At 43.4% G+C, this 13,127-nt stretch overlaps 1 protein-coding gene and 1 long non-coding RNA gene across 15 annotated transcripts; one reads left to right on the forward strand and one right to left on the reverse strand.

The window, feature by feature from the left end:
* Positions 1 to 950: 950 nt before the first annotated feature.
* Positions 951 to 2,857, reverse strand: LOC109756670 (uncharacterized). Its single transcript, XR_012186826.1, has 3 exons — positions 2,403 to 2,857; positions 1,359 to 2,265; positions 951 to 1,160 (listed from the first exon to the last, which is right to left on the reverse strand). It is a non-coding gene; the product is annotated as an uncharacterized lncRNA (long non-coding RNA).
* Positions 2,858 to 3,233: 376 nt separating this feature from the next.
* Positions 3,234 to 8,557, forward strand: LOC109756671 (uncharacterized). 14 transcript variants are annotated; one of them, XM_020315517.4, is made up of 6 exons: positions 3,334 to 5,440; positions 5,615 to 5,735; positions 5,821 to 5,887; positions 6,737 to 6,756; positions 6,867 to 7,050; positions 8,365 to 8,557. In XM_020315517.4, exons 1-6 carry the CDS (start codon positions 5,386 to 5,388, stop codon positions 8,437 to 8,439), a joined length of 522 nt encoding a protein of 173 aa, XP_020171106.1. In that variant the 5' UTR covers positions 3,334 to 5,385; the 3' UTR covers positions 8,440 to 8,557. The 14 variants fall into 14 exon arrangements, 5 of the variants coding, with proteins under 5 accessions (XP_073357339.1, XP_073357338.1, XP_020171106.1 ...); XM_040392269.3 differs by having other exon boundaries at positions 3,335 to 5,440; positions 5,618 to 5,735; XR_012187452.1 differs by having other exon boundaries at positions 3,339 to 3,878; positions 4,624 to 4,715; positions 4,833 to 5,735; positions 5,821 to 6,756.
* Positions 8,558 to 13,127: the final 4,570 nt, after the last annotated feature.

The raw sequence follows: 13,127 nt of genomic DNA on the forward strand, positions 1-13,127 counted from the left end.
GCAGGCGGTTCCGCCGGCGCTGGTTTGGGCGGCTGGAGCAGGAAGATCAGAGACTGAAGAAGCACGATTGCCGTTAGATTGACATCTAATAGTCTGACACTGGTAGAGTCGATTGTTGACTAAGTTTCTTTTTTTTTGAGAAACCTTGTGTACGCATGAACTTAGTAAGCCCACAAGCCAGCCTCCAAATCTGTGGCAAACAATATAGAGCCCATTTGTTATTTTTTAATAATTTGCAGCCCGTTTGCTAATTCTTAAGTAATTTATTACAGCCCATTTTCTGCCCAGGACCACGGTCAAAAAGTTCAACCTTATTTTGCATATTTCGGTGGAGTTCGAACTGTTGTAATCCCGGAATGATAAACATTTTTTAAGAACTTATTGATTTGTCAAAAAAAATCGTTTTGTTTTTGTAAGCAAACAAGATGTGGGGCAATTTAGTTGGTTTAAGGGAAAACCAGTGGTAAAAAAATCAGCGCTGGGAGGGGAAAAAAGATGTAAATATTAAAAGGGAACTTTATGTATTTTCAATATAATGATACATGTATATGAACTAGTAAAACTATAGGTAGAGATTAGAAAACGGAAGTAGGACATGGCGTTTCAAGAGGAAAATAGAACTGGGCTCTGTGTTTGATTTAGTAAAAAAACTGTGTGCGGATGTTGTAAGACAAAATATAACTAACGCTGGCGGGCCAGAGGCCAGTAGATACCTGCTGGATCTTTGTGCCCTGTTATCGTCATGGGCTAGGCCTGTTAAAAACAAAACCAAGCCTGGGCAGTCTACATCCCAGTTGAAACTTGCTCGACCTGAAAAAACAATATACCTGCTCAATAAACGAGAGAATTCTACAAGTACAGACTGATAACTGGGATGCAACAGGTATATTATTTTTTCATCATGATAATAAGTGCATGCACTTGTTTCAAAAATTTGGAGAACTCGGAATTCGAACGGCAGGTGCTTATGCTACCCATCAAATAAAAATCAGGTGCCTGAAAATTCGTTTCGAAACAAATGATTTAGCTTTATATCCACGTCGACCGAATCGCGTGCATGCCATAGTGCGACTGTATCTTGCGACGTGTTCACGTGCCCCTTTTGAACGCCCTGAAATTGCGCTGGAAGAAATGCTTGCTTAGGCCACTCAGTATGATACCTGCAGTATTGTCAAACACAGATTTTAGTATACGTAGTTGGCATTTTCATGACATCTTTGGCATGTTGCAGTCACTTGTTTCACTTTTTATTAACTGTCAAATTGTAATTTCTTCACTTGGTCTGCGTCTAAAAAGAAAAATAAAGCTATAAACAAAGGAATATGTTTGTGCAAGTAGACGGCCGATCTGTGTCTTACCTGGAAGTTTTCTCAGGATGGGTGTAGCATATGTCGTGCTCGCTGTCGATGGTTGGTATGAACAAATCGATAAGAGGGTGAGATCTCGCGCTGTCAGCACTCACTTTGGCCTCAAGGTGCTCGATCAGCTCCTGATCTGTGGGATCGAACTTGACGCTAGCCGGCAGCACCGGCCAATCCTTCTTGGAGTTGCATCGGTTAATTCCAGTTATATGGTACTCAATGTATGATCAAATTAACTGTTTTAAGTGAATGATGAAAGATTTCGACAGATAAATGGTAGTACTACACATCTAAAGTCCACAATACCCAAACACGCCGCCGGGATTCTTGTGTCACCTCACGCGCAGTGTGTTGTCACGTCAATTCAATGTGAGGATATGGGAAGATTTGATTTTTAGCCACCACTTACTTTGCACTTTGATAATTTGCCACTCTTTATATCGTCATTGATCTTTTGCCGCTCTTTACTTTGCACTTTGATCTTTTGCCCTTGGTGGGGTGTGTCCCATGTAAAATGACTAGAATATCCTCGCCCTATAGATTGACTATGCGCACCCTCTCGCTGGCAAGGATGCCAGGAGACGGCGGCGGCGGCCCCGGCGCCCGGCAATCCCGGCCAAGCCCCGCTCTGCCCCTCCCTCCCTTGATGTGCGCCACAGCCGCCGGCCCACAACCACGAGTCATGACCATGCAGGCGCTCGGCCGACACCAAAACGCGCACCTGCGGGAGCGCACGCTGTTGCCCCCGTGCTCGTCGCCCCATAGACCACGTCGCTGCTTCTCTGCTTCTTCTCCATGGACCGTGGCGCCGCTCCCCTCTCAATTCTGGCGAGCATAAGCAGCAGCAGCACGCGGCGAGCACAAGCAGCGGCAGCAGTACGCGGCGCTGGCGAGCATGTTGACGCTGTACATACACAAACACAAGCTAGCCAAGGTAAGCTAACATGCTGCTTGATGGATTCTTTGGAAGACAAGCACATACACGGCTTAATTGATTCCGACGAGTTACACAACACGCAGGCAACGCACGAGGAAACATACCGATCCCATCGAGACACACACGTGGCCGCGGACAAACTGGAGGAGAGCGGCGCCCAACATCACCGGCGGCATCTGCTATTCCGGCAGCGCGGCAGCGGACAGACTGGAGGAGAGCGGCGCAAGGAGGAAGGCGGCCATCAGCAAAGGCGATGGCAGCACGGCGGCAGGGGCGGCGGCGACGAGTTCATCCCCTTTCTATTTGATTTCAACCGGTGAATCGGAAACTAGCATAAAGGGTATTTTGGTCCACTGCTTTATGCATATATTATGTCAATCATTTGTAGGTATTATTTTTGTGTGAGAAAGTGTCAAAAGATCAAAGTGTAAAGCAAAACGTGACAATGGATCAATTACAGTGTAAGGAGTGGCAAATTATCAAAGTATCAAGTAAGTGATGGCAAAAAATCAAAAACCTCGAGGAGATGAATAATTTGACCGCCGTATACTAGTACTGCTATGTACTACTTATTAGTCGTATTTAGTGTCACATTTTGACCATAGGTTTAACTAACAAAATGTCAATGCATGTCACCGAAAATTATTCCATTGAAAGCTATGTTCAAATACGAATAAAACGATATAATTTTTTATGACATGGATTAACATTTAGTTAGTGAAATTTATGGTCAAAATTTGACACAAATTACGAAGGGGACCAGTAAACTAGAGGGAGATAGTAGTACGAGTAGCGGAATATACAGTATAGAGGACTAGTATAAATTTAAAAATGGGATAAGAAGTTACAAGGCTGTGCGACAGACTTTATAGGCTACATGAGTAATACAAAATATAATTCCCATTGGACAACACTTTCACCAACAAGTACATACTTGAAGCCTAATGTGACATTTGAAGCCTAATTAATATATATAGGACAGAGCTATTCTGTTACTAGTAACAGTCCTATATAGAGCGCGATGCGACGATTTAAAGAAAACAGAGAAAAGGCCTGTCCCGAACTGCTCGAAAAGAAAAGGTAAAACACAACTCCCTCCCGATCCCATCTCCTCCAGCGCGTTGAACCATGCCCCGCCGCCGCGCCATGACCCGCCGTCGCACCATGCCCCGCCGCCGCGCGCCACCACCCCATGACCCGCCGTCGCACCATGCTCCGCCGCCGCGCACCGCCACCCCATGACCCGCCGTCGCACCATGCCCCGCTGCCGCGCACCGCCACCCCATGACCCGCTGCCGCGCGCATCCACCCCCTGCCCCGCCGCCGTGCGCCACCACCCCCTGTCCCGCCGCCGCGCGCGCGCAGGATTCTACCGGCCGGAGCAGATGCGAGCCGGATCCAGCCTCCCCCCGAGCTCCGTCTTCTTCCCCGCCTCCCTCCCGCGAACCGAACGCCTCCTTCTGGGTGGTCCGGCACCGCTGCGTCTAGCGGTCCAACCTCGCCGCCCGAGGCCGTTCACCGTCGCAGCGCCTCCTTCCGTCCGCGCCACGGGCTCCCGTGCACGGCCCTTGCCGAAGCTGGTGCGCACGTCCCTGCCCACCTTTTCTCCCTCTCTGTTCCTGCACTCCATGAATTCTTGTTGAGTGCTCGTTACGTGTTTGCTAAAATGTCTAAGTGCACTTTACTACTAGTTTTGATGTGTTCACTGTTTATTTGTAGCTACCTTGTGCTTGCTAAATGTTACAGCTTACAGTACTTGGAGAATTTTTCGTGTGTGATCTGTACTTTAGGTGCTAATCCGAGAATTCGTGTCCTCGAGGAGTTCATGTATTACTACCATAGGAGTTCAAACACTACACCAAGAAAAAGTTCACCACACGTACATTTTAGAAAAAGGATACTTTGGAAAGTTTACTGGAAATAATACTTAACAAGAGCCGCATGTTTGTTTTACTGCCTAAAGGGTGATCTGCTGTGAAGTTAAGCGAGGCAAGGCTAGGACAAGTCCGACTGTTTTTGAGTGGGAAGTTCTGGGTTCTGACTTACATTTGATGTAGGTGAGGGGCAACTACCCAAAATTTCTTGAATGATTGGTTGTTCCATTTCTCAGTTGTACAATGATGATTTTCCCAAAAAGTTCCCAATTTTTTTGATCAATTTCTCAGTCGGTTTCGTAGATCCAAGAGTAAATGAATGCAATGCTAATTATTTCACTGGCATAGAAAAATGTAGTACGTGGTTCTTGCTGGAATCTAGATAGCTTTCTTTGTCCTCGTTAAAGAAATATAGCCTGTATTATTGCTAAAAATGTCTACATTAGTTCAGACTCAAAAAGACCATAAAGTTCAGAGGAAGACAAAATTAGCAAGAGAACAAAAAAACAAGGTGGCTCACCACAGAAACCCCGGAAAACTGAGGTCTCGTTTTCTTTTTTGCTCTAGTTTATTCTACTTTGGCATTTGGTGGATGATATTTATTGCATCCTTCATCACTGATCTTGAGAAGGAGATTGATCCGTGAATTTCTACTTTCAGTGCGTAAATCTATTGATTTTTAATGGTTAGGAATTTTGGGAGAGTAGAAACCTGGAAGAGCACTCTCAACCGTCCAGGAAGACAATAACGACAACCAGTATGATGGATGTGAGAGTTATTTTGACATTTCATTGTACAGTGCTTCTCTTTCTGTAGTGTTGTGTGTTTTCAAGTGCTTGATGAAAATTGATGTTCCAAGTAGTTCATGTATTACTGAGGAGTTCATGTACTGCCTAGTAAGTAAACCTGTTCAACGATGTAAGCCACGCAAGTTCGAAAGGATTCACATCAGTACAAACTCGAGGGGCATGTATTACCGTCCAGAGTACAAACTTCAGTTTACCAAGAAGAAGTTAATGTATTACCATTTAGAGTTCATGTATCACTATCCAGAAAATATAACTATTGGTATAGAAAATGTTCAATATTTGTTCGAAAGCTACCTGCAAAAGAGAAGCCCTTCTTACATCCATTTAGAGGTCAAACCACGTGCACCGTCCTCAGTCCAACCCCATGGCGTCAGGATGATCGAGCTCGTCGCAAGTAGCAGTCCATGGCTGCCATCTTCCACTTTCCTCTGCCTAGGTCCTTTCCTATGGAGGTGCAAGGTTTCTACTCTTCTCCCTCCCATGCTCTCTCTCACTGTCTGTGTTCATGTGTACTGCTGCTTCAATTTCTTTGTGATGCAAATGTTGTTGATGAACATTTTGTTTAATAAAAAGCTACCAAAAAAAATCAGTTTATCTCGTTGTGATTTTTTTTTGAATTTTGCTCTGGTCTAGCAGTTCGACATGTATTCTACTTCAGTTTAGTACATCGGAGTATCATGTACGTCAGTTCAGTTCAGTACGAAAACATTAGAGATTCGACAGACATAATCATGTCGCACAAGTTCAAGTATAGGTACAGAAGTTTCTCACCATAAATAAATTGATCTGGAGTCTCCTTGACAAAACCTCATCTCTCATATTTGTTCCTATTTTTGTAGGTTGCAGGAAAAACAAGATGCACAAGTTCATCTTTTGTATGCTTTTCAGTACATCTACTTCCCAATCGTGAGTCTGATTTCCTTTGTGTTTCCATCTTCTTCATATAGCACAAACAATTCCTTGTGGTTATGCTTGAGAATGAGCACCATACTGTCACTTGGTTAATCAATTTTGTAGAAAGTTCTCGGGGATTTCTTTATGTAGAGTTGTTGTTAACTTCATAATTATACAGATCATGCATTCTATCCAATGAGCCATCAATTAAAGCAATTTCCAAATATAGAGAGGGAAATATACAAGATTGCCAACTAATATATACTCCCTCTGTAAACTAATAGATTCCCAACTATAATAATTATATTTCTTTACGGAGAGAGTATTAATGCTCTGCTTAGCACATTGCTTGTAGTTGTATCAGTTACCTTTCTTTTGGAGTTAGGTAATTAATAAATAATCAAGAGGGATGGTGCACCCTCACGACCGCTTGCCACCCCCACAGCTGCTACAAATTCTTGTGTGGGTCGCCGTTCCCTACTCCGGCGTGTGTCACCAGCGTCATGACCTCCCCCAGCCAGCCCCCACGGCTTGCCTCGATGGTGCCCCCAAGCCTGTCTAGAACCACCATGATGAATAGAAATCCATCCAACTATTCACTTATGGTCTCATGATCATTTTCTTGAAAAAGTGTGACTTTTCTGCTGTACTCTCCTTGTTATTTACTTGTCAAAATTTAGTTTGAATCCACTACAATTTCCATGAGTGGATTTTTCTTCAAAACGGAATTTCCATGAGTGGATTTAAAAATCAACAAATGTAAAGTTTTAAAATGCATACAACAACTACAAAATATCAATTTAGTTCAGTCCAGTTTGTAATGCTGCTCCACCTTCCGGTCATTGACGAGCCCCTGGGCAGGCGCTTCCTCCTTCTCTCAGGTCTGCCTCCCTCTAACACTCTCAGTTCAAATTTGCTAATATCTACAGTACTAGTTGGGGAACTTTGGTAGTTCATTTTCCTAATATCTGCACGCTGCCCCTTCCTGCAGGACCCGACCCAACCACTGCCGCCATGGCACGGCGCCTCCACCTCCCGGCGAAGGACCACCACCTCCCCGACGACATGCCCAACCCCGACGAGGCCTGCCGGCCCTGGAGTTCCTCCCGCAACGCCTCGACCTCCTGTTCATCCATGGATTCTTGCCATCCACCACGCCATCAGGAACACGATTGGTGAGAAACACCTTCGTGCTCCTCCTCTCCTACTCTTCAGTTCACATACTGCCATCCATGAAGGCCATTTTTCTTGTAATCTAGATTTTGATCCAACTGAAAGTTCAGGAGTTCTTCGGGGGACTGCTCATAGATGCAAAAAAGAGACATAGAGAGAGAGAGAGAGAGAGAGAGAGAGAGAGGCTACTACAATTCACTTGGGGGATGCTTTGTTGTGCAGGATTTGGGGGGTGCCTAGTCTGGCAAGAGTTTTCAAGTATAACATGTGTGATAGTGGCAATTTTCAAAAACTTTAATAGTTCAAGTACATAAGAGAACAGAAGTCCACTCTGTAAAAACAACAGTAGACGCAGAAAGTTCAGTTTTGCTATATACGATTGGTAATGCCGATGTGTTCCTTTGTGGTTTAGATTTCGGCAGTAAACTATGCAAACAATTTAAAAGTACTCAAGTCCAACTTGCAAACCAGTAGCAGTCCTATAGGGCAACATGCATCAAATTCAAAAAAATAGCAAACCTGACTTGAAGCAAATTCGCATCTGGTTGTTTATTTCATAGCTCATCGTTTCTAATACAAGCCAATGCTTCTATTCTAATCTAGTTGTTTATTCTGTAGCTCACTTTTTCTAATATAATATTAAAAGTCCACTAGATGAAAAATTCTTTGTGTTAGCGATCAGTACTAGTGCTCATCAGTACGGCAAGCAGCAGTACTGATCAGTATGACTTACACAAATACTAGTACTGATTAGTACTTTCTTAATGTTAAAGATGATCAGTAAAAGATACAAGTTGCAGTTCCAGGGCAACCTGTCTCAGATCCTTTTCAGGTTCAGGTAATAAATGCTTGGTATTCTTATATACTTGCATCAGTTCAGACTCGCGGATACAATAAGTTGAGGGAAAACCCATACAAAAGTTCAAAGTTGAGAAACAGGGGTTCTTTGTTTCAATGCTCGCTAGTATGCAGATTGGGTTTGCATGTTCATAGTTGGATGGCTACTGATCTCTATAAAACCTTGGAAGCAGTGCTTGCATTACTAGTCCAACCATACTAGGTAAAACTGAATGTACCTAGCCAGTTCAATAACATCATCTCCTTGTGCAAAAAAGTAGTTAAAAAGGTCGAACTGACATCTGCTTCAGAATGTCGCACAAAAAGATATTTATCTGTATTTGTCTTTTTCATGTTGAATTATTTGAAGTAAAACAAAAATAGCTCACTTTTGTGACTTTCATCATTTGAAAATATACATGCCTCATGTTCGAACTTTCAATTTGTTTAAAACTAGACTGATGGTGCTCTTGTTTCAGGGCCGGGGGAGAAGGCAGAACCTCTGGGTGCATGATGGAAATTTTTTGAAGTTCTTGTTTAGATGTTCAGGATAGCCTTCTCTCATTTCATTTATGTTCAGGATAGCAGGTGCATGATGGAAAATTGTGTATCATGTACTCCCTATGTCAACTTTTATAAGAGCGTTTAGAAAGTGCAGTTCAAATTTCGTAAGGCTACGCAAATTGTGTCGTTTCCCATTTTGCCCCCGTGTTCACTCACTCATTGCTTACTCGCTCTGCTGATTCCCCTCCCTCTCACCGCACTCTCTCCCCAAATCCCTAGCTCCCTCTCGCCAGCGCCGCTCTCCCTCACGCCGGCGCCGCTCCCTAGCTCGCCCGTGTCGGCGTCGCCCCTTCTCCCTTTCGCCTGCGCCGCCTTCTCCCTCTCGCCGGCGTCTCCTGCGCCACCTTCTCCCGCTCGAGGCAAAGTTGCCTTTTTTACCAAGGTCGAGGAGGAGCGGGAGGATAGCCTTGTCCTGCTCAACGACGGTGACGGTTTCTTTCTGCTCGACGACGCCGGCGACAAACGCCGGTGCTCCTTGTCGCCCTCGACCTGCAAGGAGGAGCGCCTACCCCATGTTGGGCCGGAGATCTGCTGGAGAAAGGAGTGCGTGAAGAAGCCCCTACAGTGGCAGAAGCAGGGGCGGGGGAGCGAGTCGGACGCCGGGGTCGTCCACGGCGTCGTCGAAGCAGAGCAGCGGTGGGTCCTCGTTCAGGCTGCGGCAGGTCCTCCATGCGCGCCGCCATCTTCCTCTGCTGCGTCGACGGTGGATTGCGGCGAAGTCTGTGTGTGCAGGTACTCTTCCTGCTTCTGTATGGATGTATGGATGATTCAAGGAGTACTATTGTCTAGAGAAGTGCATAGAAGAATTGCTCACGGATGCTTCTTGCTTCTGTATGATGTATGGATGTATGGAACTCACGGATGCGAGTGGTAGGCTTGCTGCTTTTACCCTAGAAATAATCATACTACATCTAGGAGTAAAATGCCAATGATGTTGTGCTGCTTCTTTTCATACTAGGCTTCTTTTTATACTCAGTTTGTATCGCCAATTTTTGCAAGAACACATGTGCTATAGCAAATGCAGTGGAGCAGGTATCCAACCAATCACTTGTCATTTGCTACTGCTATAACAAATGCAGTCTTATCTACTGCTTCTGTGAATCTTTTGTTCGAGTACAAATGATGAAATGTGGGCGTTTAGTTTATAAGAAAATGACCATGAGCAGCCTGACCATGATCTTTTAATTTTGTCCAATTAATCTACCACTAGAACGAGTACTCTTTCATTAGCCTATTTATCTACTTCCACTGGAGGCATGTTTGTGTTATTTTTTTCTAAGAGGTGTAGGAATAAAAGAAGTCTGACGGCAGAGTAGCATCTTATTAGCACAAGATTATTTGGTGAATTATCAGCCGAGTCCTATTAGTTGGTGAATTATTAGCACAATATTAGGAGCTCCTCGTTCATGTTGAATTGATGTAGAAAGGACCAGGAGTAATTATCTCCTCTCCTACTCCAACAAACAAAAGGAAATTTAGAAACTCTCCTCTCCAACAAACAACATAAAATTCAGAAATTTGCATACAATTCAGAATATTTCAGAAAATGTAATCATACAAAGCCCTTTCTTCTCCTCTGTCTCCTCTCCAACAAATTCAAAAACTTCATATAATTTTTTTCTAAAATCATACATAGCCTTTCACAACTTCATATAAAATTCAGGTAATGTAATCATAGAAAGCCTTTCCACAAATTCAGAAATTTCATATAAAATTCTGGGATAAATTCTGGAACTTCCTAAAATTCATATAAAATTCCTAAAATTCAGAAATTCATATCCTCTCCTCTCCTTTCCACTACAGACATCGAGTACAAGACTTTCCATTACAAACATCGAGTACAAGACTTTCCATTACAAACATCGAGTACAAGCATCTCCTCTCCTTGCCTCTCCTCTCCTATCCTCTCCTCTCTTTCCACACTAGTCAATGCCTTTCCACTACAAACATGGAGTACAAGCCTTTCGCTACAAGCCAAACATGGAGTACGGTATCTCCCCCTTTCCAATCCAAGCTCACTGAACATCTTGTTCTAGAATATCCATGGCATGTTCATAAACTTCACGAGGAAAGTGAATCCTAGGTGGTAGGATTCCTTGCCTTTCCAATCTATCCTTGCGCAAATGTGGAATTTCGTATGAATTTTCCCCTCCATGGTTCATCACTTCTACCATGACGGTCTAAAGTGTTAGAAATATTCTGTTGATTTTTCCGGCATCACACTCATCAAATTCTTCCTGCACACCTTGAATCAGTTCTTTGATAGTTGTGGGTGCTCTACAGTCGGTCAAAGACTCAAGGGATCTGAAATATCCAAGATCAAGTGTGTTTAGATCAGGAGAATTTGGAGGCTGGTTTATTATTTTAATGTCCAGACCAGTTGTAGCCACAACTTCTGCAAACTCTGCATCACCGGGAAGAATGTGCGTTCTTGCATTATCTTGCTGGATCAATATTGGATTAGTATCATCTGCGGGCCAGACTTCCTTTCTTCCAGGAACCACTTTTTCTATCATATACCTCCTCATTACCCGTCGGTTCACGTTGACGGACTTGATTTCAATGGTCCCTCTTGCTCTATACTCACTTCTTCTAGCAGCAGGAATCTCTTGCACAAAGGGCCAGACACCAATTTTACCTGAGAATGTCATATTGCCTTCAGCGTCATATCTAGGTCGAGCAACAGTGGTCAGAAACACCACTTTCCCAATACAGTTTTTGTTCCGAACAGTTCTGACCGGGTCATCTTCCCTGGGGAGGAGGTAGTAGCATCTGTTCATTTTTGTCATATAGAACCACTTTTCGTCAATATGCACAATGTTGTGCATATTGATGAATTTAGGTCTTGGAGCTGCTAAGGTGGTCTCGTCAAGCATTGACAAACAAAACTTGATCCTTTCTCTTTTATTCTTTTCTTTCAAGGATGGCTTCAAACGATTGGAGTGCCTTCTAATCTTGCGAAGCTTGAGTTTCTTGTAGAGTGTAGTATGACTGACACCCAATTGGCGAGCAAGTGACCTGAGAGTCGACCTACTATTCAAAGGAACTGTGGGGATTTGGGATAGAGTATCATCCTTTCCTTTCCTCCCGCATCTTCGTTTCCTTCCGCTGGATACATCCACCTCTTGACCAAGCGCTTTTTGTCGCTTTGCTATCATCCAGATTTTTCGAATATGTTGAACACCAACTTGAAAAATTTGAGCAACATCCTTCCTGTCATTTCTTTTGAACTTGCCACCCCTAGCCAGATGCAAGGTATGTAGTGCCATCTAGGCAGCATATCTCTGCTCATCTGTCATTGACTTTCTTTGCCTACGCAATTGCTGACCACCTACAGTAGCAAAAGAAAAAGAAACTTAGGGAAATGATGGAGGCCTTGATGATCACAAGATAGACCACATGTTGCAGGTAGCTAGTTAGAGTGGCTAGCAGGAGTACCTGTTGCTTGACCATGCATTGCTTTTTCTTCTTCTTGGAGTTCCATGTCAACTTCTTCTTGGATTTCCACGTCAACTTCTTCTTGGAGTTCCATATCAACTTCTTCTCGTGCAGGTTGAGTACTTGCTTGAGGTCCAGGTTCATCCTCTTCTGGTGGAGAACAATTCAGGTCAAGGTTCAACATCTTCGTGTTGTTGTTGTTGTTGTTGTTGCTATTGCTCTTGATATTGTTGATGTGTTCTGCTAATTTACTCATGATTTTGCTACTAATTTGCTACTGCTGTTGTTGCTTGAGCTACTGCTGTTGCTGCTGTGTTTGTTGCTGGAGTACTTGCTTGAGCTACTGCTGCTAATTTTTTGATGGAGTACTTGATTGAGCGACTGCTGCTGCCATTGTATTGCTGCTTCTCTTGCTTATATCTGCATGAACAAGTCCATCAATGACACAATCTTCAGTTTATATGGTTCAGAACTGGTTAAGTTTATAAGCTAAAACATCAGATATGCAGATGTTTGAACTCTCTGTAATAAATTTATATGGGGTATCATTAGATGCTGCTACAAAGATTATGCTCTCTGTAAATTCTGCTAACTGATAATTTTAATACATACAAGTGCTATATATGATGTTCCTGACCCACAATCAGTAGGAGTACAATGCTCTTACAAATGTTGCATACTGTAGAAATTAAACTTGTGAATGTTGTACTCATACTGTTGTAGAGATTCATGTTGTGACAGTCATAGTTGATCCATTTAGACAAGGAGTATTGTGCAGTAGGAGTACAATAGTCTGTATTTTGACAGACAAGTGCAGCATCCCATAGTGAATTCTCCTGTAAATTCTGTAAATAATGCATAGACAGACAAGTGTAGCATCTCATGTGTGACATGCATAACTGAATCTATGCTGAATCAAAATGATCCTTGTACTGATACTTGAGTCTGTTTGAAGAATTTACAGTAAAATTTACTCTAGGGAGCAAGATCACATTACTGCAGTTAGGTACTCCCAGCTGTAGTTCATGATTAACTTTAGCAAGATCACATTACAGAAGACAAGTACTCCATGCTGTAGTTCATGATCTTACTGTGATTATAGCATGAGAACAAGGAGAAAATTCTTCTGTAAATTCATGGAGTCATTTCTTTCATGGAGTAATTTCTGTTGTTGTGCAAGGGGCGAGGCGAGGAGAACCTGCCTGGAGACAACGTGCTGCGTGCGGCAGCGACGAGCCAG

Source organism: Aegilops tauschii, chromosome 6 (assembly GCF_002575655.3).
Source record: "Aegilops tauschii subsp. strangulata cultivar AL8/78 chromosome 6, Aet v6.0, whole genome shotgun sequence".
Classification (NCBI taxonomy): domain Eukaryota; kingdom Viridiplantae; phylum Streptophyta; class Magnoliopsida; order Poales; family Poaceae; genus Aegilops; species Aegilops tauschii.